Source organism: Strongylocentrotus purpuratus, unplaced genomic scaffold (genome assembly GCF_000002235.5).
Source record: "Strongylocentrotus purpuratus isolate Spur 01 unplaced genomic scaffold, Spur_5.0 spur5_scaffold_15, whole genome shotgun sequence".
Taxonomy (NCBI): domain Eukaryota; kingdom Metazoa; phylum Echinodermata; class Echinoidea; order Camarodonta; family Strongylocentrotidae; genus Strongylocentrotus; species Strongylocentrotus purpuratus.
Genome location: NW_022145600.1, coordinates 30,561,091 through 30,585,456, shown reverse-complemented (window position 1 = coordinate 30,585,456; position 24,366 = coordinate 30,561,091). Strand labels below are relative to the sequence as shown.

Genomic DNA, 24,366 nt, shown 5'->3' with positions numbered 1-24,366 from the left:
TATTCACAAATTAACTAAAATATATTCAGTTTATTTCAAATTGAAACGATCAATAAATGCATTACATTGAACTGAGTTGTAAAATATTTATACAAAAATGCCCATATAAAAATACCACTACCTGTTTATTTATTCAGAGATATTGTATTTTTCTATAATAATTGGATACAAAGTGCTGTAAAGCTGCAGTTAAAAAAACGAATTATCAGCATTCATTTTTATGAACCTCAATTGGAGTTAATATTGGAATAAGAACACTTCACTATACCTTAGGTGAGTTACATTGTACTGTATTTGAAGATGTCGCATTAAGATTTGAAAACATAACTTGTCTCGCTAGATTGTTGCATTTTTAGTAGAGATCGGAATATAAAGCTGATCAATATTTGATAGAATTAGAAACTTATGTTCCCTTCATGTCAAAGAAAGAAAAAAACTTCACAAGCAAATGGGGGGGGGGGGGGGGGGGGGAGAGCACATGCCTTCTGGTAAAATTTGATAACTTTTTATTCATATTTTATTCTATTTATTCATTATTATCTATTTTGAAGAAAAAAATGTATTATATTGTCATTTATTTATTAATTTTTACTTTTTTTTAAATATTTTTTTTTGGTTACTTGTCATAAATTCTTGAAACATTTTGTATCCCCCTCCCTTGAAACTGAATAAAAATCTGCCGCTAAAAATTAAAGATGGTTGTTGTGGATAATTGTGGCCCCATTCGCCATATCATGTTGTGCACTACATCGACGGGCAAGAAAAATGTTGTAATGGAGAAAACAGACTGCTCAGATTTGTTTTTCTTAAAAACAAAATGTAAGTCATCTCCAAGAAATAGTCCATGTATTACAAAGAAAGAGTTCAATTAATCAATAATTCCCATAATTTTGTATTTCCTGAATCTACCAGTATCAAGTGCACTTTTGTGGTGTATGTCCTTAGACTTAAAACAAGTCTATCAAATGAGAAAGTTGTCCACCACTACATCAGAGAGATTATTGATTCAGCCAATTTGAAGAGCCCATATCTATACTGTATAGTGATACAACATTTAAAAATCCATACTTTCTAATTTTTTGTCCAATTACATTCAAACTTTCTCCATTCTGCCTCTCAGATTTTTCTGCTTTCATCTAGAGTAGTTTGCTATCAAGGTTGGATTTTCCTAGTGTACCAATCACCTAAAATATACTAGGCCTACATGTACAGTTAGAATGTATAAAATCAACCAAAAAAGTCTCTACCCGGCATTCTATAGGTATATAGCTAAATGGTTGAGGAATATGAAGAAAATAAATGATAACATTAAACCCTGCGTATAGGGCTCACACGGAACCCAAGTGCGACTATTCTCTGCAGGTTTTTACGCAATCATTAACTAGTACACTCAACAAGAAGTCTACTCACGGAGAATGCATTTAAATTGCATTATCTCTTTATAGATGTAATATTTGAAGCTCATATTTTTAATACAGTAGACCTATATCCACATGGAACCCTTTCAACATCAGCAAAACATGTTTTGTGCGTAGTGTATAAGAGTTGGTACCAGTCTCTTGCTTGGCTCCGTCATTCTGCTGGCTCACTTGGATGTCTGGCAAGGATTTCTGGGAGGAAGTTACCTGATGGTCCGTGGAAATGGTACCTAGAACAACAAAATATCAATGGTAACAGTTTGAAAAATTGTCCATAGCACTGATTCTAGGCAGGATTATAGCCCAGACACAGATGATGAAGTTGGATTGCATCATTGCAACTCCATGCCCTTAAGAAGTATTTATCGGAAGCTATAATCCATTAATCAGGATCTAAGCTGCTTTATTTAGATTACCATAAATCATGCAATAATTTACTTTCACTGCATGATTTGTTTCTATTTCCTCCTTTTAATAATTGAAAGTAACTTTCATCAAGGTCTTGGTTTCCTATTTTTGTATAGCGAGATACTAAATGCCCTACAAATACAGCATACATGTATTTGCCAACAACTTTGTATACACGACAATGTGCTAGTGAGACACTAACGTGTAAAAACATGGTACACGACCACTTACATAATCCTATGCTGGCCCTTGACAACTTCAGTAGGACTAAGAACCTGCCTGGGAAGGCGTTTATAGCCCTTTAGTATAGTCTCCTGCATAGGCCTATGATCATGTAGTTATATACAAAAATAAATCCTTTGTTTCAAATATTCCAATGCCGACCCCATGATCCTATTCAACTTTAGAACTAGTACTCTCATGGCCCTAACCCCAATGACCTTTGACCTACGTGGAGATGTCGGTGGCGGGAGTCTCCTCGGGATTGAATTCAGCAACCGTGATGTTTCTCTCAGCCATCATAGGTGCATACATAGCAGCTGGGTAGACTACTGAGGATGTGCCCACCTGAAAGGCAAATAATAACCAGAGCCCCTTAATTTTTCAAACACGAGCGACAAAACTGCTTATAAAATAAAAGTCTGTGGCAAAATTAAAAAGAAATATTAATAGCCTAATGCGTTTCACCTTACAGTGCACAAGTCAGTGAGTATGTGTAGATGACATTGTTGCATCTAAGTTTACCTATCCTCCCAAATTTGCCTGTTGCAGTCATTTACACTAATTATTTTATTTTTTAGGAAGTGTACCGCATCGTACCTGAACGGAGTTGCATGGGGCTAAAGGAAGTATCAAAGATAATTATACGAGGAAGAAGGATGGCTAAATGGATCATCACCAACACCATTATCATCATCACTACCACCAACATCATCATCACCATCATCACTATCATCACTATCTTCCCCATTATCATCATCTCCATCTCCATAATCATCATCATCATCATCATCACAATCATCACTAGCATCCCCATTATCATCATCATCTCCATCATCGTCATCATCATCATCATCTCCATCTCCAGCATCACCATACTCATCATAACCATCATCATCATCATCATCATCATCATCATCCTCATCCTCATCATCATCATCATCATCATCATCATCCTCATCCTCATCACCATCATCATCATCATCATCTCCATCATCGTCATCATCATCATCATCATCATCATCCTCATCACCATCATCATCATCATCATCTCCATCATCATCATCATCATCATCATCATAATCATCATCATCATAACCATTATCATCCCCATTATCATTATCATCACCACCACCATCATCATCATCATCATCATCATCATCATCCTCATCATCATCATAATCATCATCATCATAACCATTATCATCCCCATTATCATCATCATCACCACCACCATCATCATCATCATCATCATCATCATCATCCTCATCATCATCATCATCATCATCATCATCATTATCCCCATCATCACAATCATCACCCCCATCACCATCACCACCATCACCATCATCATGATCACCATTATTATACAATAACTCGGTGAACCCTACCGTAAGCAATGTTTAGCTACAACCATAAGTAACATTTAACTTTAACAAAATCGTTCACATACCACCAAGAACATGTCACAAGTATCCAGTTCCTCATCGATTGCTGTCAAGTTGACCCCATCTAGTGATTCACCAAACCAGACCACATGAGGGCGCACCATAGAATCACAGTCTGGCTGAGAGCATCTATATAAACAAAGAAACAACCACAACAAAAAAGATATTACCTACTTATTATACCTACTTTACAGTGTTCAATCCCAATCCATAACAATAATGCACCTTTCTGACTACTGCACAAGTTTCCCCGCTTGTCATATTTACAGAGTTCTGACAGTAAAGCCAGAAAGTTTTGCAAGCATGAAATATTTACAAATATTGTGAACGGTTGAGATTCATGAATGTTTCATGTCATGAAATAACTGAATAACAACCAACACAATGATTCACAAAGATATCTTACTGTGAGAATAGCAGTTGATTACCTAATACAGTGAAATACCTATATATAAAGACTGCTCAGGAGAAACATGGAAAGTGGTCTTTATATGCAGGTAGTCTTTATGTATATGTTCCTTTAGTAAAGTTTCAATGAGAACCATATTCAAGAGAAACACAAACTGTGGTCTTTCTATACAGGTGGTCTCTAGAGCAGGTTAAACTGTATCAACGATTCTATCTTAAATGAAAGCTAGTTACCTTGGTAACTGTTCTTCAGGTATTCGAGATGAATCTGCATCAGCATCAGGCTCTCTGTAAAAAAAATATGAACAGAAAAAAAATGATTCAGAAAGATATGCTAAGTTGCAAATATCAGTGACTTGCCTCGCCTTTATAATAATGGCATGAACTTAAATGGAACGATAAAATACACCAAATCATAGGCCATATTTATGATATAAAATTCTCACTTGTTTTGTATATACCAGTACGGTCCTGATATCACTTGAATGATGTACTGAGTCCCTGAAGACAATGATAAACAATGAAGTTCTTACACAAAGTTTGTAGATTTCTTAGTAATTTATCTGATGCTCTCTGAACATATCACATATGGATAAACTTACCCTCTATCAGCCAATGCAGGCACAATAGGACTGTTCCTATCCTCTTTAACATGGTGACATTTCAGACAACGAGTTTTAAAGAGGGAACCTGAAACAAAGTCAAACAATGTTGCAATGTCACACTTTGGAGGAAAATCATCAACTGTTGCCAAATTATACTCAGAATTCTTTATTTGATTGAAATGTGCAATTCCTAAACAATGTGAAAAATTGAATAGTACCATAGCAAAGAATTCACCTCAAGTTCATTGTCATTGATGAACCTGGATTTTTTTCGGTAGGGGGGGGGGGACAAATGAAAATGAAAGGTTATCTATCAATCAATTTGCTAGGGAACAACTGGAGTAGGGGGAAAATGCATTGCTTTATATAGAGGTTGACATTCGTATTACAGATCTTATATTGTATTATCAAGCATCATAAAAGCATGAATTTATCAATTATCGTTTCTAATTCATGCACTTAAAAATTAAAAAAAATTGTGTGGGGGAGGGGGTCACAAGCCCCCCCCCCCTCCAGTTATTTGGGTGATCATCCATATCATTCATGCATTGTAATCAATTTTAGTTCTGTTATTCAAGTTATATGCAGAGGTTTTTGGACAACTAATTTTGAGCAAGGAAACATGTATTGCAAAATAGAAGGAAAGAAAGTAGAGAGAAAGAAAAAAAGTCCTCACCATGCATCTCAATGACATTAGCTGAACCTGCTTGCCGATGAAGCTCATCTATATTTTGGGTGATGACTGAAACTCTGCGTTCCTGGTTACTGAGTCGCTTCTCAAAATCGGCAATAGCCTGGAAGAAAAGTACAAGGAATTATTATTAATTATCAATTATTAAATTATTAAACATTCACTGGTTCCAGGGATATTCAATTACAATTAATTAAATATACCGGTACTCCTTTTTTAGAATTGTGATCAATGATTAAGTATGTAGTTTAAAATTATGATCATCATCACCACTACCATTATGATCATAATTATTATCCAACACCTCTGTCTCCTCATCATCCTCCTGATTATCATCACAGGCATTGTCATCCTCGATCATCAGAACAACGAGCACCATTCTCATAAAAATGAGCATCATCCTCATCCTGAGCAGCATCTATATACCATCAACAATTCATCATGATCATCATCATGAGCAGCAGCATCATCATCAATTCATCCTCACCATAACAACGAGCCTCATCCTCATCAAAGTGAGCATTATCGTCATCATGAACAGCATCTATACCATCAACAATTCATCATCATCAACAATGTTGCAAAATAGTTTTTGAGTTTCTGATAGAGTAACTCTATTATCAAATGAACATTTACTTTACTTGTACATGTATTAAAGAGAAGTGTTGCTGAGCTAGCGCCATGAGCATCCCTGGATGTGCGCTCTATAAGTTTACACTATTATTATCATTATCATCATCATCATCATCATCATTCATATATAACCACTGACTGCTATCAAAATAAAGTCTTTGATTCTGAGCATGTTAGGTACCTCTAGCAACAGTCTTACTCACAATGTGACCCTTGTTTGGATGTTTAGTTATCATCACTTCCCGTCTGTAATGGTAGAACTCCCAAACCAGTGAAGGGTTTGACTCAAATGCCTCTGGAGTAGCCAGTTGCTGTAATAAATCAAAATATGTCAACATATCACTATCAATAAGAAAATGTTGTGTCAGTATTTGATAGTGTGTGTACTTTCTTTCTTTTCTTCAAGAAGTGTATCAATCAACTATAAATATTTATGTCAGGGGACCGACCTTCAACGTCACCATCCGAAAGACGTGATTCAGTCTCGAACCGAGGTCTGCCTGAGTCAGGGAGACAAAGACAGAGAGCTGACTGTACAACATATATTTCTGCTAGACCAACTTATACCGTAGTTGAATTGCTAGTTTTTCTAGAAAAAAAAATGTATTTAGCATCACAGTTCTGTTAGCTATATGGTATATAGCAACCTCAAGCTCAAGTTACAGAGCGTACGGTATTAAATACGTACTTGCGCTTGCCATTTTCGCCAGAAACCTCCCGCTCCTCGGAAAGTTGGGACTCCGCTCTCGGCACTGGCTCCAGCTCCAGTCATGAATACGATATGTTTCGCCTTCGAGATTTCTTCACGAAGAGCGGCCACATCCGAGTTCCATCTTTGATCACTCTCTGTAGCCATTTTGAAGTTATTTCTCTGTGAAACTGCAGGATTCAATAATGCTCTAAACGCCCCGGAAATGGCACGAGGTATATGATTCAAAGTCCTTCCCGCATGTGATGAAATGAGCATTAACATCTTTTTGATTGTTGGCTGGGTTCCTTGGTTGCAATCAGGGACATCCCCTCTTGGGATAGTTTTGTCAGGAAGCCATCACAAATAATTTTGAAATGATAAATTTGTTATTACGCTAAATCGATGGTTTTCTACATATTACGATTAACTTTTTAATAAGAGATATAGGATATTAAATTACTTTGAATATTCTGTGAGGCCATAGACCATAGTAGATGTATAATAACTTTTTAATAAATGGCTTTATATTTAGAGGCTGTAAGAAGACTAATGGGTCATAGCGAGAAAATAAACAAAACGAACAGAAAATTGCAACTCGTACGTACGTACGTATACGCGTTGTGTACCAATTGTCGACACGCATTCGCATGATCTATTGATTAGTTGTTCTGTCTGAATGATTCTGTGTAGTAGGCCTACTTGTCGTTTATATGCAGACTTAAACATCGAAACTTTGTAGAATCTATTCTGAATATTAGTATTATCCTTTGTCGTCATAACGTGTTCAGTCAGTGATGCCATGTAATACATAAACCGAGACCACAAAGATCAGTCACCAGTGCAGTACTCCAGAAGCTAGTACCAGAGGCTGTACATCACCACCACTAACTACACCAGTGCAGTACGTCTCCCGTATCCAGCTTCCGGTTCCGCAGTGCATGCAGCTAACTGCAGGCAGCAGTGAAAGTTAATCGAAGTGAGTGTCTTTTAATGATGGTGCAGAGCACAAACCGAGATTAAAAGGTTTAGTCTACATGTAGATGATCGTGATGGACTAGTAATACTAGTGTATGAGTTGTAATTGTGACTGAGTAGGACGTCCAGTGATCAAGTGATGACGCAAATGAATGATTCAGCATAAATCTCTAGACTAAATGTCACACTTGCATTGCCATTTAATATGAGGCATTACTGTGAAAAGAAATTATATTCTATTTCTAGTCTGTCAAGATTATGTCAGTATATAATTTATGATGGTGATCATGCATGGTGATGATGGATATTTGTTTGAAAAATGTAGTGCAACACTTATCGTATTAAGCATGTAAAGCATGATGATACGCTTGATGTCTGATCTACTTGTACTACTATTGTAGTTGCCCGCCCGCCCCACTCAGTGTTATTTAGGGTACGCATATGCATGTTCCCTCCTTTTGAAAACACCCCCTAAGTCCGGTGTGTAAAGTCAATACGGGCCAGATTTTTGTGTACTACGAGCCGGACTTTGGTGCGTGAAAATTACCACTTTACCGGACATTTTGGTAACACGCATGGTATCCCTCCGTTCACGGAGTGGGGAGGGGGGGGGGCCGGGTGTAGTTGAAAGAAAAATAAAATTTGAAACCCCCAAAACAGCTGATAATCTTGTTCAAATTTGTTAGCCAGTAAAACAAAATCTTGCAATTCCTTATATTTCATTATTTAGCAATCAATCTCTCCAAAGTTTTCAGTTTTCTTTATAGCCATTCTCCTGTGGGAGTCACCATCGTAATTAAAATAGTGATGTACATATCCACCATTGACCTGCATAGGATTGATATGGTGTTGCATAATGACTGGCTAGTGTGTAACCAGAGCCACCAATGCAAATTGGCAGCAATCTTATCACGGTATACCCCTGCATCTCGAACAGGTCATTTCTGTGAACAGGTCTAGGTAGACCTATGTCTTTGTCACTCTTTTGAATAATGGCAGAGCTTTGTCTGACCAAGCAACAACTTATGCATATCAAATGTTGCTTAACATAGGTACCAGTACAGTAGTCATAACAGTGGTCTGAAACAAGTGCTCAACCGTTTAAAACATCTGAATCAAATACCTGGTCATGTGTATGTGATAAAAGAATATACATTCATCTGAATGCATTACCGAAATGGTCTATTTTCGCAAAACCACTGTTATAGCTGCATTTCACAGGTGAGTGTCCTACAATGTAGCCAAAATACAGGTCAGTTAGCTTCTCAGAAGTTGCACTACTCTGACATCACTATTTTAATCAAGATGGCAACTCCCATGGAAGAATTACGTGCAAGGAAACCACATGCTTTGGAGATATTGTTTTCCTTGCTAAATAATCAAATACAAGTAATTTCAAGATTTTTTTAAACTGGATGAAATTTTTGGATAAGATTATATACACCCTGTATGTCTGTTGGGTTTCATTCTCCTTGAATACTGATAATGAATGAACTGTGTCAAAATACTGTATCATTTACATTATTGTCATTTATTTATTTCTTTGATATGCCTAAATTGTCTATTAATGTCTGTCAAATCATCCTTTACAAAGAATTTTCCTGCCAGTGATCTTATTGATGGTAACGTTCCCCCCCCCCTAGATATTGCGTCCAGGCAGTGTTGCATTTATTTGCTCATCAATTTTGCTTCTCTTTGAAATATTTTTACAGATCCACCAGTGAAATTCCTGATCAAGCACGATACAGACCCTGCACAGAGGATAGGAAATGCCCACATATCACAGGATGGCAAACGGAGCGGAGTCAACGGATATCAAGTACAAAAAGATGAAAACTCCTACTGGGGATGGCTATACTGCTTTGCAGGTACAGGAGACCCACAGTTTGAGGTCTAACATCACCCATTGTTACATGAGTTAAAAAGAAAATTATAGATTTGAAAGCTGTAGTAAAGTTGTAACATAACTGAAATACTCCAGAATATTTGACATCAGTGCCTTAAAGATACTATGTCCCTTTTGCAGCCAACCTCAAATTCTGTAGAACTTTGCAGGAATTATGAATATGTCATGTCCTATCTGTGAAATTTAAACGTTAGCAGTGTCCTAATATTCAAATTATGCAAGGAAACCCGGTTACTTGCTAGACTTCACTGTCAGACACTATTGAGTGCCTGACTGGCTTTTTTCTTCTTTGGTAATAACATACATAAAGGATTTGTCTACATCAATAACCCACTTCTTGTAATGGCCAAAATTAAACCGATAAAACGTACGACCATGCGGTACAATGGTCTGAGAATCAAGACTATTACTTATTGGCTCTATAGCTCCCAAGTCGATTTGACAACTAATAGTCGTTATTTTCCAACTTAAAGACATTTTCAAGCCCCTCTTTTTTAAAGGGAGTTCTAAATTAGTATTATCTTTCAGATGCCATTGGAATTTAACCTTTTCATTTTTTGGCCTGCAAATGGGACATAGTACCTTCAAGTATAATACAGGTTTCTTCCCCTTACTGCATCTGATTTAAAAACAATATTTATTTTCCATAATGTTGCAAGCCCTTGTCCCTTTTACTGGCCACAGTTTGCATTGGAATTGAATAATTCATGCTAGAAATTGATAAAAATGCTGCATGTTGAATCTTATAAAGATGAAACAAAAATCAAATGGTAATGCAATGTAGACATTTTAAAATCTTGAAACAAGTTTCACTTTCATATCTATAATTCTCTCCTTTGCACAGTTCAAGAAGAGCCCTGTTAAGATCCCATGGAGATCCATCGCCGTAGCAACCGTTCTCTTCCTCCTTGGCACCGCCCTCCTGTGCGTGGGAGCCCTCGTGCTTTCCGGTCACATCTCCAGCAAGTTCAACGATCGTCTGTGGCCCATCATGATCCTGGGTATACTCCTCTTCATACCCGGTGCCTACCATGTGCGTCTGGCTTGCTACGCGTACAAGGGCTACAAAGGCTACTCCTTTGAAGATATACCGGATTACGAGGACTGATGAAAAGCAGTTATTGTGTTGAATCACTATGTGTGCCTCTGCTTCTTGTCATGTACATTCATAATATCTCTCTCTAGCCTTGTTTTCACAATTAATATCTGTATGTTTCTTTGTCAATTCTACAATGTACGCCTATCTACACCATTGCTGTCATATTGCTCCCCCCTGTCTCTCTCTCTTTCCCTCTCTCTCTCTTTCCCCCTCTCTCTCTTTCCCCCTCTCTCTCTTTCCCTCTCTCTCTTTCCCCCTCTCTCTCTCTCTCTTTCCCTCTCTCTCTCTCTTTCCTCTATGCTTTCTTTCAATGTTTTTCTTTCTGTCATCTTGATATTTCTCCTTTATATGTAGAACCGCATATAAACATACAAAACAGTACCTCTTTTTGATTCTTTTTCATTCACACTTTTCTAGCCATTTTCTTATCCACATGATCACCCTTTTCTCTCTGAAATTTTGGAGGCAAGGCGGGTAAACTTTGATACAGGCACAGTATTTTGAAACCAAAAAAGGTTAAGGCAATTTCTTTCAGTATCATCTAGTCATAATACTGATTGATTGCAAGTTATTTATCATGTATTATCTATAATTATTGTTTTTATATATTTATTTTCCCCATCCTTTTTTTTTCTCCTACAGGGTAGCCATTTCAATAACGAATATACTGCTCTTCCATATGGCTCTACCTGTATTTATCATAACTCCATTCAAACTGATGAAATAAATAAGAGGATTTAAAAAAAAATACATATTTGCTATTTAAAGTGGCTCATATTCGAAATTTTGTTCAAGATCATTTTTTAAATTGTGATAAGCCAACATGAACAGTATTGCAGGAATGGATGTATGACATTTCTTATTCTTTGGAAAATCTGTACTTCTGAATTAGAACTGATCCAATATTTTGCCTTGTACTTCAATTATTTTTCAAGTCAATGCACAGTATGTTGTGTTGTTTTTGAGTAAACTACTTAAAACAAAGTATTCTCTAAATCGAATCAGAATATGATGCATTACATCTTATGTTAGTCGTAATTGTGGAGAAAGTCCGCTTTCTAATTTTCAAACATTCCATGTTTGAATAACCCATGTGCATAGTACTATGACTCACTTTCATCAAACTTGTAATTGAGGCTTATTGGCACAAAATCTGCCATTTGTCATATAAAATAATGCACAAATTGATATTTTGTAATTAGAATTAATGTAAGTATTCAAATTTCCTTTATTTCATAATAAGCTGGAGGAGCAGTAGTGTCTGAATCCAATAACATACTTAGGCAAAATTTAAAAAAAAAATATGATTATTGTAATTGTTTTGACTCTTCTACCTTCATTTTCATCCTCATATTTCTAACTAATTACCTTCATATCATCAATAATGACATCATTAATTATATTGTAATGTTCACCTTCATCTTCTTCTTCATTTCAAGTCATAAATTATTTTGGGATATTTGTTATCATATTTTTTCTTCACTAGTGTGAAGCTTAGTATTATTGTATCAAGTCATAGAAACATGAGGTACTTGATGATGTTATTACAGGTACCTTGGTATCCCTAGTTTCGATGGCGATTATTTTCGCCTCTATTCTACAAAAATTAAAATGCATGATCTTCCTGGGTTAATGCTATTGTTCAAAATCGTGTTTGATAAAGGAAATAGTCAGTTTTCCTTTTTTTAAACATGATTTTAGACCCATTACAAGGTTTTTCTGGATTATTAGAATACAGACCATTGTATTTTTGAGAAGGACCTCAGGAATTGTAGGGGTTGGTCTGCACTAGTATGTAGCAAACTTATCATACATAATTTTGTTGTTTGGGAAGTTAATTCTAAACAATGTCATGAGAATCTAGTGAAAACCACATACCGGTACATAGAATTATTGCCAACACAATGTTATTCTACGAAAGGGCATTGCTAGACCACTTCTACATGGTGGTGGGGGAGGTGATAGACCACATTTGTAAATGAAATGAATAAAGCCTGGTTATCACAGATCTATTTTTCCATGACAAGCAACAGAATAAATAAATAAATTGCTGTCATGGTTCTAAAAACTGGAAATTTGCCAACAGGAGATGGAAGTGGGGGCCCATCCTCCCCCACCATGATACCTCTTAGCTCCTGTTACCATTTTCTCAGAAATCCAGATTAGATTACATTAAAGCATTATATGAATATATTTTGATATTATTTATTCATAGATGAATTTATATTATACAGTATATTAGGAATAAAGGTTTTTCTTTTATATAGAAAAGGAAATCTATACTGCCAAGGATTCTCATGAGAGGAATCGTTGAAAAAGATCAGCTAATTTACAATTGTCAACAAATTGTGCAATTATTGACATAAATATTATACCAGCTTGTTCTTGAGATTCTAAATAACAAAGAGATTCACTTGTAAAAGTTAGTATATGTGTATTTGTAATGGCTGATTTAGTTCTCAAACTTTGCTCTCTCTTTTTTTTTTTGAGTATCATTTGTCATTTTGAAAATAAGGTTTAGAATATTTGTGACCTAAACCTAACCCATGATTGTGCACAATTGAAGATGGTTGGATTGAAGTTGAATATGTAATTATATGTAGTTTGTGAAAAATGATGGGAAACATGTAAATGTGTACAATGAAGAAAAGAAAAGGAGAGTCCTAAGCTCTTCATCTCAAGGGGTATATTTAACTTGTGCTAGAGCATAGCAATCATCTTGATGTGCATGATGTCTAATCTATGTAGATCAGCGTTTTCAACCGGTGAGCTGCACAGCCCGGTCAGCCAAAAACACATTTTGAAAAAGGAATAAAATACCCCCAAAATGTGTCTTACATGACAAAGCTAGAATACAGCTATACTAGTATATGGTTACCTGTTCAAAAAATTTCTCAAAGATTTGTCTGTGAGAAAAGTGTAGTACTAGCATTACAACCAAGAATGGCACAACACATATAATTACCACCATAACCACCACCATAACCACATAATCTGTTCTTTATTTTCTTGTGTCACATTGTATTGTGTTGTATTGTAATTTTGTTTCAAATTTTTCGCAAGATGGGCCTCGAATTTTTGTAATAGCTGAAGTGGACCGAAGTTAAAAAAGGTCGAGAAGCGCTGATGTAGATTAATTATTGTAAAATAATTATACATGTTTGTGTATAGAATGTATTATTTGATGACAAAAATTGTTTATTACTGATTTATATGAAATTTCATACAGTTGCGTAATTTTATAATCAGAAACCGAATAAACCAATAAAGTAGATCTTTATATATATAAATGACAAATGTGATTGGCAAAGTCTGCATTATTCTGAAAATGTAATACCTTTTAATTTTTTTTTATTGTAGCCTTATTTATGGAAGTTTACTGATTGAATAATATGAGCAGGATAAATAATTATGTAAGTTTGTAATGATTTAAACAAATTATTTATTCCTGTTCATCTACATTCATCAGGAAGAAAAAGAAGAAAAGGAATAAGACGAGGAAGATAAAGAGGAAGAGAGAGAGAGAGAAGAACAGGGAGAAGGAGGAGGAGGAGGAAGAGGGAGAAGGAGGAGGGGAAAGAGTGTTCATTTTCATTTATGCTTTGTGAACATCACCACACAGAAGTAAGAAACAATGCAAATGCAAATCTGTACATAAATGAATCAGTAATACAGTTTATTGGATTTTTAATACAACAATAACATGAGGTACATAGATTTCTAAATAATAAGATAAGTTCAATAATAACATACAAAGGGATACAAAGTTTTTGAATACAATATATAAGCTAATTCATATAAAGGATGAGAAGTAATTATGCAATGTTTAAGAACTGAAAAAGGACTACAGATTAACTTGTAAATTATGAGATTATCTTCCATGCTATTTCCAAGTATACTATACTTGAACAGATATGTAATATGAACTTCTATACATCAATGGATACAAATTACGTAAACTGAAGTATTTACATAAATATTACAAGTTTATTAATGATATCTGAGTGATGAAGCAAAGCCATCATATATTCTACATTCATTATCAAAGGATGTTTGAAGAAGAAAAAAATCTAACCAATAAATCCAAATGATTCATATATAGGAATACGAACCATAAGTACATTGTCTAAAGCCTCAGTCGTCAACGAGTCTCACACAGAAAATCAAATTTACTTTACATTTACTTGTGAGTTATAAAGTTACTTTCATATTTTTGACTGCATTAAACAAACAAATTAAAGTTAAAAAAAGACAAATACCATTAAATTGACTGAATAATATACATTCACAAGTTGATATATCAACTTAGATTTAAAGAGATAAATAGCAACTTCCGTTCTCGCCCCCTCAAATAAACCAAGCTACCTGCAATAGTATATGACATTCCCCCCAATTACACTGAACATGGGATTGTTTAAAACTAAAGGATGATGCAGTAGCCCCTCCCTTTAAAACTCGTACGAAAATGACATCTCGCCCACATGTGCTATAAATGGAAAGAGTAATAACAAATAGATAAATGACTTTTATACAACAAATATAAATTGCACAATGGCAGACTTGTACATTATGTAAAATACAGATACAAATTACACATGGAATACACGTACCAGTAAATAACCACTGTGGTATTAATGACCGAATTGAATTACAGATACAGATATAAAGATACATTAGGAAGGCATGAACTATTTGAATATAGGGAAGACATATACAGGAAAGTGTCCTCGGTCGAATACACAAAATTACAAATGTACAACACAATTTCACTGGATTTTTTTTTTACTTCTCAATGAAATATCCAAACAACTTTCTCCAGAATGATTACAAATCTTATAGGAAGAGCTGGGGCACATATTTTAAGTAATGAAAGTAGCAATTCCAAGAGGAAAAGGTTCCTTCAATTATTATGAAGATGTTGTCTGATATCCTCCCTAAAGAAGAAATATTTCTGCGTAGAATGCCTTTCCCGAATGGCAAATGGCCTAAACATTTTCAACTTTTCAAAACTTTTAACATGTTCATCAATAGCATAGGGTAAACAAATTATGATTATGTACTTTAAATAGAAAGGTCCCTTTCTTGTGTAAGTCCTACAAATTGATAAATTCTAAAAATCAATTGACACCAGAATTAAAAACACCCATCATACTATTTTATCATCATTTTGGTAACAGACAAAAAAGTTGTATACGGTACACATAATCAATAGTGTAAATGTTTCTGACAATTTTAATATGGCAAGTTAATACTATAGCTACAATCAATTTCAACTAAATGTATTTCATTTATCCTATAAATACTGTTTAACAATAGTATATAAAATATGTACACATTTATTACAAAATACAAATCTTGACAAAGGGTAGGCACTTACTGTGATATTTACAGCTGATTGATTAAAGATGCAGCGGGCTTCACATTTTATTGAGTTTTTATACTTTAAAAAAAAACTAACATTATCATTTGGGTGTGAACTCTTATAAAGACGTAGTAATTTAGCATGGAAGTTAAAAATGAAAACAAATGCTTGAAAAGCTATTTACAAATTATGTTGTCTAGATACAAACAAAACTAGCAAAATCTCTTGTCAAACACTGCCAATGTGAAATTTGAATATTAAAGTAGACATCAAATCTTCAACAGATTTGATATACATGTACATGTACAATACCACTGTGTATAATAAGAATATGTAATTTTTACATTTATTTCAAAACATAAACATAACAAGAGTGCCTGAGGTACAAAGTGTATACATAAATAATAAATACAACATACAATGGTATATGATATGAATTGACATTTTAGGAGAATATTTTGGGCAAACTTGAGGAGAGTTTCTAATACAAATGAGTTGGTATAAAATATTTAGTGGCAAGACAAAGGAATGCATAGATGAGCTTTGGAATACCACAGAGATTATTTTGTTTCGGTGGAAGATTTGTCAGAAGACACTTTCAGAATAGGTACTTTGGTAGAATATAAAAGGAACACTACATTTAAATATGGCAAGACCTATGAGTGAGCTAGGTATGACGATCCAAATTCAATACTGAATTCCAATCGATGATAAAAACTGGAAGAGAAATTCATTAATTCATTTTCATAGAAATAAGACACTAAGATTCGACACCAATTTGATCTAAGGCATTAAATATAATACTATATGGAATAGAACAGCATGGATTTCATATAATTATGATATTGAGTAAATTCATTGTTTGTTCAATTTTGTATCATCTCCAATCAATCTATTACCAAGAAAATACAAACGTAGTATTTGTAATGGATACTTTCTGTATCCAAACAAACTGGAATCGTATGTTCCAAGAGAGCCCTTAACATTATTATTCCTTAATAGAATTCAAACATTAAAGAAGCACCATGAACAAAAGAAAATATATATTTATATACAAATATATATAGCTATTAAGTTCACTTATTTCTTAATCTCCTTTACTTATTCAAGAAGTCAATGTTGGACTTGACGCACTTCCCTGTTGGGACATCCAGAGCGCTGACTTTGATTTCTGTATCACCATACTGCATGGTGAGTTGAAGCTCTCTTCTGCCCTTCATGCCACTATACTGTGAATCACTCACATCGATGCTGAGGGTGCCGCACTTGCAGACGCCTTCATCCGTGATAAACCTCACGTTTTCCCTGTCGCTGCAGTAGATGTTGATGATGATCGCCTGTTGTGATGGTTTAGCCGGTGTGTAGCTTCGGGTCACCTTGTCACCAACAGCCACGGACTCATCGGCTTGGACGAACGTATCAAAGATGTCCTTACACCAGTCCATGTTGTCCTTGGACACCTTCTTCTCATCGGGATGCTTGCCGGGTTGGAATTTGTTGAGGACGCCGACGCCGTAGGTGAGCCTTGAGCGCCGCACTCGAACTGCTGACGGATCCATGCCGAACAAGACCGCCCCCTTCAGGATGGACAGTCCTAGGTCACGCGGGATGATGATCCTCAGCTGGCTACTGAACTTCTTGCGGATGGCACTCTGCAGGAGGGCCGACTGGGCAAACCCACCCACGACAAACAGGTAGGAGATACCAGTCAGGCTTGGGGAGCTGAGGACCTCATCTACACCGCTGATGAGCCGCTCCATGGTGGAAGCGAAGAGCCGCTGCATGCCTTCTGGTGTGAACCGCAGCATACCTGGAACTCCAAGAGCGGAAGACAATGAGACAAGAGAGAAGAGGAGGGTGGCATGTTAGGATGAAAGCATGGTTAATGGGTCAGTGCGGAAGCTGGAAATGTAAAATATGTTGGCATATGATCGATGCAGCATGCGCTCAGATAAATGGCAGGCAGATGTACATGTACAAATATGTATAATATTTTGAGGTATGTACGAATGAGTGCCTATTCTCTTGTAAAGGTTTCACATCTAAAATGTACCTTAGATGTCATCTTTCTGCATGTTTTTTTTTTCTTCTTATGTTGAATACTGATTTGATCTGACTTTCTTTTTACCACAAAAGAATGTCTCATTTGAGAAACAAGCTAGAATATTAATTTCTCTTCAAGAAACATGTATATGATATGAAAAAGCTTTGAATATGAGATGTAATGGAAAATTTGTGAAACATAAATCGAGTACCAAGATATTTCATTTCTTGTCTTTGGTGAAAAGTTGTAGGAAATACACCTCAACTTCATGACCATACCGGTAGCTTTTTTTTTACCCTTTGGAAATGAAAATGAAATGTGGTAGGGATGGACAAATATTCTTATACAAATAAGTGATTTTTTACTTTCAGTGTATTCATGAAAGATGGGTGATTGAGCATGTATATCTACAGTGTATGGCAAATTATGTCATGGGGGGAAATGAGCATTTCTTGTGAAACTGTCGGTTTTCATTGTGCAAAAACAATAAAAGTGTAAAATACATTGAAGATAAAGTATTTTATATTTCTGCCCATCTTGAAATGTGGGTGACTGCATGTATATCAACTCTATGGTATATGTATGATGTCATGGAATATATGAAGTGTTTGTAATATACAATTATATGATTTATGCAAATAGAAGTAAAAATGATATGTTTGTGTACAAGTCAAGAGTAAAACAAATCATAGCACGCAATCGTAAAATTTATTCAATACAGTATTTAATAGATACCATGCTTAACAGCATATCAAAGAACAGCAAAGAAAATCCCATGCTTAAAGCAAAATATATACAAATTTAACAGGGAAACAATCTTAATTATCTGCAAAGGCTAGGTGGTGTAATGATGATTGCAAATTATGATATTAATTTATCAAGATAATACTTGACCAAAGAATTAGCTATTGACTTAAGAAGTTATAAAGAGCCTTCAAAACACAAATGAGGCAAAGAATTTTGAATCAAATTTCAATATGCATATTCTAAGAATACCCTGTATTTTATTCAACCTGTAGACATATTGATGGACCACTAAATATTTGCTCCATCTAGTGAAGCTCTCAAATGATTTTGAAATAGGCTGCTAAATGATCATCTTTTCAAATGCACTTAATGTTCAAAGAACCATCAAATATTTGTTGGGGTCACTTGCTCAAGAAGTTGACCATAAAATATAAGTAATTAATGCTAGTCAAATTATTTGTTATCCCCCAACAATTTTCTTAATAATTCAGAACATCGCCTTGATCCTGTCTGGCAGACACCTTATAACTTTGGAGATCCCATGTCTTCCTAAAAGAGAATAAACACATTTCCGGGTTTTCATCCTGTTGTAGTTTTTGTGTAGAAGAGGTCCATCTAAATAACCAGTTAAGATAATATTCAATATTTTGACAGCTAGAAGTCAATTCTGTGTAGAAGTATTTGAATTAATGCCCTTCTCGCTCTCAAAAGACTATTTGTGCTTGCAAGAAGAGTATTAAATTAAACCTACCTTGTGCCGACCATGTGACATCTTTGTAGTTATACTTCCTGACAGTGTCTTCCATCTGTTTGCCGTTGGTGTATTTCTTGTAGTAGTCGATGAAGGAGAAAGGCAGCGACACGTTGAGGGGGTTGTTCTTCCAGGGGCTCGCGTTGCGCTTGCGAGCCTCGAAAGCAATCATAAGGTCCACCCAGCCTGCTGGTCTCTTGACCTGAAAGAACAGTATGATGCCAGCTTATTAGTAGATGCCTTAAATAATAATAACAATAGGCATTTGTATAGCGCCGTCTATCTAGATAATTCTATTCCCAGGCACACTATTTAATTATTACCCCGACTTTAACCTAGCTGCCAATACAGCTCTCTAGCATTTCAAGGAATTAATTCCTGCTAGGTACCCATTTACCTCACCTTGGCTGAGTGTGGCCAATGTAGATTAACATCTTCAATCATGAGTACCAAAATAACCTAAACTTATGAACAGGTAGAGCCCTCTGTAATGGTGTATTATTAAGTTTTGGAGTCTTAGACCAAGGTTCATTCGGAACTTCTCCACTCCATAACCTTGCTGTAAATCTATGCAAAACATCTGTGGTCTAAAATGTATAGAATCCATGCTTTGAGCAAAGCTTAAAACTTATTGTCCACTGTAACAAATAGATTTTCTATCATGCTGGCTGGACTATGCTGTGGTTAGATGGACCCTCAAAAAATTGGAAAAGAACAAGAATCTTTTAAGTGTCTCGTTTTCACTTCACACTCATGTCCTGGGAGAAAATAAAACTTTTGTAAAAGTTGGTTCTTTATTTATTGGCATATAACAAAATTGTTAGAACTTGAAGTACATGTAAGATCATATAAATCGAAGAAAGGACAATTCCAAGGTACCCGTTCATTTTGTTTCCCACATTGAACATAATTAAAACTATAAACAGGGCTCCATGCTATTTCTTAGGGGGTCCAGATTGCAATTTCTAGAGTCTGTATGCATCAGTCCTATGTTAACATTTTGAGAGTTTTGGGGTCCAGACCTAGACTTTGGAAGCCCATCATGCCTATGTTTCTCAGGCACCTGTTATATGTCGACCCCTGCTATAAATATTTCTCTTACAGTTGGTCTGATCTATATAGCTATAGTGCAGCCATCAACTTAATACAAGCACCAGGTACAATCAAATCATCAATGAAGTTGGGAACAAACGTGACAAAATAAACCTTGGACCTCCTCTAAAACTGAACTTGACAAACCTTGAATTCCTCAATGAAGTCTTGACTGAAGATGTCCACAAGGAGTTGTTCAAACTCTTGGTCGATACTGACTGAGCCATACCTCCCTCCTGCAGCCTTGTGAAGCTCCTTGAGGGTACCTTGTCCTTCCTCTACCTCATGGACAGTGATGTCCACAGTCCCTCCTCCACAGTCTACAACCATGTAACGAGTACCTGTCAGATCATGGAAGGGATTGAAACCAATAGGTCAATATTTTAAATTTTCTTCAAAAATCGCAATTAAAAAGCTTTATTTTTTCTAATATCTTACACTATACTGAACTGAATACATGAACTGCAAAATCCAATTTCAGAAATCTTTGAGTTTTGAGCACTTATTACATTAATCCTTATTGCAACATGTTTTACTTTGTCTAAAATGCAGCCAGAGGAAATAATCTACAAAGTGACAAAATACAGGTGAGCCATCTCAAGGTACCATTAACATATCATGTGCAATGTTACATATCATTCCATTTTCTCTGAAAAAATAATCTGTATGTATGGAGCTACCATTTTTTTTTGTCTTTGAGCATTCCATTTAAGCATAAATACAGAAACAGTTATCTTGTCTTTCAATATACTGGTACAATGACCTGATAACCATTTTGCTAAAAAATGTCCAATATTTTTTTTTCAAACCATTTTAAAATTGATTTCCTCCCTATTATCATATTACAATTACAAATGTTGAAACTGTCAGCATATTCCAAGACAAAAGTAAAATTTTCAGCAAAGAAATGTTTTGTGCAAATTTCTTAATCCATCAGTACATGCACTTTTCACAAACTGCACCCAAACGTAATATGAAGAAGATAGAGAAAATGGTGTTAAATGTATGATTGTGTTTAACATGGAGAAGTGATACTGCGAAAGAAGTGTGTGAAGTTAAATACAACCTGAACCCTTTATAGCACCCGCCACCAATTGCGACATTATTTTGATATAAGAAATCGATCAAGAATAGAGAGGATAGTATTTCACTTTTCAGTTATGGATGGAAAGATGGAAAAAGACAGAACTGCTGAATGCACTATGTAGCATTTTCAGTGCCCCTTTAATACCAGCAATAATGTATTACATTTAGATCTTGACTTTGTTTCTCATAATCCAAACAACTGTAAATAAAAATATTCAAAAGTTTACTCAGCAATTGAAATTTGAGTAGTGCAGAATAGAAGTTATCAAACAAGTGAAATGAAAGAAAGAATAGCAAAATCCACTGCACCACAGATTAAAAAACTTTTTGTTAATTTTGCCACCACCATCCACAATATCAAATTTACGAATCATAATTTACATCAACTATGAGAAGAATTTCAAGGGGTGACCTTTCAAAGGACTTCTCCGATAAGATACCATGTTCATATCGAGTTGTGATGTCTAGGGATGGAAAAACACAAAACATGTTTACTGTTTTCATGCTTGGCAAACTCTGCTTGTTTGTACTGATGATGTGAACAAACAAAAGGTATTACAAAATATCAATGATATACAGTATGCAATGAGTCAGAGTACAGTGAACCACATGGAAAAATGGACTGGTAATAGAGCTAGCAAATTATAATCAAATACGATTGCACTTTTAAAGTTTGAATAGTTAGCGATATAAAAAACTGACAGGATAAAAGTTACTCCACATTTAGACTTAATCCAAGTGGTATGAAAATAATAATATATCTGGCAGTGTCATCTTTTTTTCATTATGGAAAGGCATTTATCTTAGAGTGAGTATTTCGTGTCACGTAAACAAAATGAAAGACAGTGGTGCATTGGTTTCAACTCTTCAGTTTTTATCTCGAAGGAGTATGTCTCACTTCCTCTCACTTTTTTCTATTTCCTTTTCTTTCCCCATCAACACATTAGGTACCATCACGTACCATAATTTTCATAAACCATACCCCTTCCACCTTTTTAGTATTACTGATTCATTTCTGAGATATATGAGTCATGATATATCACAGTGTTCAGCTTTGATCCTTGTGTTCATCTACAATACTAACAATGTTGGGAGAATCAAAACTGCATGCTAATACCAAGTATAGGAGCATTTTGAGACGATCTATCACAGATGGTTTGAGAATATGATATTTTGGTTGATAAGCTTTCAATACACGTGCATACCATTACCTGTGGTGCAACACGATTTACAAAAGCTTTAATAAAACTTCCTTCAATCCCTCTTTTTTTCCTTGTCATCACTGTCATTGCTGATACTCTCCTGAGAGTATGAGACTCAAATATTAAAGAATGATGTGGCCTTGGTGATGACTTAATCTTACAATTATCATATTTCCACGTTCCATGTTTTGCATCATTTGGGAAATGCACTTTCATCACGGTTGAACCCAGATTTCACCAAACTGAGCTCAGAAATAAGAAGGCTCAATGAAATTCAAAGTGATGTGGAATTGTACCAAAACTCTGACAAATCTAGACAATGTCCTAAACACTGTTTCATCGAATCAACAGATTTTCGTTTACCTAATGATAACATGTGTTTGATAAGTAAAGGACATGCCTATAATGCCTACATGTTACATTATAACTTTATTAAAGGAAAAAAGTCCAAGTACAAGACACTTTATCCTTATATCTGATAGGAGAAAGTCTAACTTGTTCCTATCAGATTTAGGGATAGTAATGGTATTACAATTTGTGTCAAATAAACCATGATCTAGTATAGTCATGGGGGTGGTGACTGGTTATAAATTGTGTTTACATTATAACTATAGGTAGCTTCTTTTATCTTTCCTTGTCATCATCATCATCATGACCACCATCACCATCAAAATAATCCTTATCCGCATAATCACCATCATCAGATACCATGAAACACCATTACCACCATTCTCACCATCATTGTCATCATCACCATCATTGTCACCATAATCATCATCATCGTCACCATCGCCATCATTGCTTTCCTCATCATCACTGTCATCATCATCATCACCACCACCATCATCATCATGATCATGATCATCAGGATCATCATGATCATCATCATTATCATCACCACCACCATCAGCATCACCGCCACCACCATCATCATCATCACCATTATCATCATCACCACCACCATCAGCACCATCAGCATCACCACCATCATCATCATCACCATCATCATCATCACCATTATCATCATCACCATCATCACCACCACCATCACCATCACCACCACCACCATCATCATCATCACCATTATCATCATCATCATCACCATCATCATCACCACCATCAGCATCACCACCATCATCATCATCACCATCATCATCATCACCATACCATGTCTGATGCTCTCTGAGACCTGTGAGTTGGACTTGGTGATTTTGCCTGTACTACTCCTGAGCCACTTCTGTCTCTGTGACTGGTGTTCCGGTGCTAGCTCTCTCAGGCGAAGTTTCCTGATGTAAATTGACGCAGCCTCTGGCTCCAGTGCTATCAGCAGCCGATCAGGTCTGGATGGTGATGCTAGGCCGGCCTATTAATCATTTCAAGTAGCAGGTAAAAATTGGAAAGCTTTGAATATGTAATGTCTCTCCTCCTTTTATACTTTTAATCATCTAGGGTTCTTGTTCTTGTACGCATAGTTAGGATTCTCTCACAACAAAATTAGGCATGCAGTGTACATTAAATTCTTTTAGAAATTGAGAGGAGCCTAGGGTTTAAAAGAAAATAAGAGAAATAATTCCTCCCTAA

General features: G+C 35.6%; 3 protein-coding genes across 3 annotated transcripts in view; 1 reads left to right on the top strand and 2 right to left on the bottom strand.

Moving 5' to 3' along the window:
• Positions 1-902: 902 nt before the first annotated feature.
• Positions 903-6,910, bottom strand: LOC574945 (NAD-dependent protein deacylase-like). Its single transcript, XM_030986165.1, has 8 exons — positions 6,519-6,910; positions 6,034-6,141; positions 5,183-5,300; positions 4,504-4,591; positions 4,136-4,189; positions 3,499-3,622; positions 2,278-2,393; positions 903-1,648 (listed from the first exon to the last, which is right to left on the bottom strand). The coding sequence occupies exons 1-8, from the start codon at positions 6,801-6,803 to the stop codon at positions 1,573-1,575; spliced, it is 969 nt and encodes a 322-aa protein (XP_030842025.1). The 5' UTR covers positions 6,804-6,910; the 3' UTR covers positions 903-1,572.
• A 226-nt stretch (positions 6,911-7,136) lies between these two features.
• On the top strand, positions 7,137-10,714 carry LOC575076 (transmembrane protein 230). Its single transcript, XM_775492.4, has 3 exons — positions 7,137-7,497; positions 9,209-9,364; positions 10,247-10,714. Exons 2-3 carry the CDS (start codon positions 9,266-9,268, stop codon positions 10,508-10,510), a joined length of 363 nt encoding a protein of 120 aa, XP_780585.2. The 5' UTR covers positions 7,137-7,497; positions 9,209-9,265; the 3' UTR covers positions 10,511-10,714.
• A 3,438-nt stretch (positions 10,715-14,152) lies between these two features.
• Positions 14,153-24,366, bottom strand: part of LOC105441784 (neuroblast differentiation-associated protein AHNAK-like) — a 47,520-nt gene continuing 37,306 nt past the window's right edge. Inside the window, exons 4-7 of the mRNA XM_011673239.2 lie at positions 23,953-24,148; positions 20,645-20,838; positions 19,406-19,607; positions 14,153-17,673 (exon numbers count right to left, since the gene is read on the bottom strand). Of these exons, the coding sequence (XP_011671541.2) occupies positions 16,961-17,673; positions 19,406-19,607; positions 20,645-20,838; positions 23,953-24,148 (1,305 nt within the window). The 3' untranslated portion in view covers positions 14,153-16,960. The remainder of the gene's footprint in view (positions 17,674-19,405; positions 19,608-20,644; positions 20,839-23,952; positions 24,149-24,366) is intronic.

Excerpts from the sequence above, each read along its gene's own strand:
- LOC574945 (XM_030986165.1), bottom strand. The coding sequence starts at position 6,803 with ATGTTAATGCTCATTTCATCACATGCGGGAAGGACTTTGAATCATATA. Across the intron at positions 4,190-4,503 it reads CCTGCATTGGCTGATAGAGG|AGAGCCTGATGCTGATGCAG; the intron begins GTAAGTTTATCC and ends TTTTTTTTACAG. Across the intron at positions 1,649-2,277 it reads CCCGCCACCGACATCTCCAC|GTACCATTTCCACGGACCAT; the intron begins GTAGGTCAAAGG and ends TTGTTGTTCTAG.
- LOC575076 (XM_775492.4), top strand. The coding sequence starts at position 9,266 with ATGCCCACATATCACAGGATGGCAAACGGAGCGGAGTCAACGGATATC. Across the intron at positions 9,365-10,246 it reads ATGGCTATACTGCTTTGCAG|TTCAAGAAGAGCCCTGTTAA; the intron begins GTACAGGAGACC and ends TCCTTTGCACAG.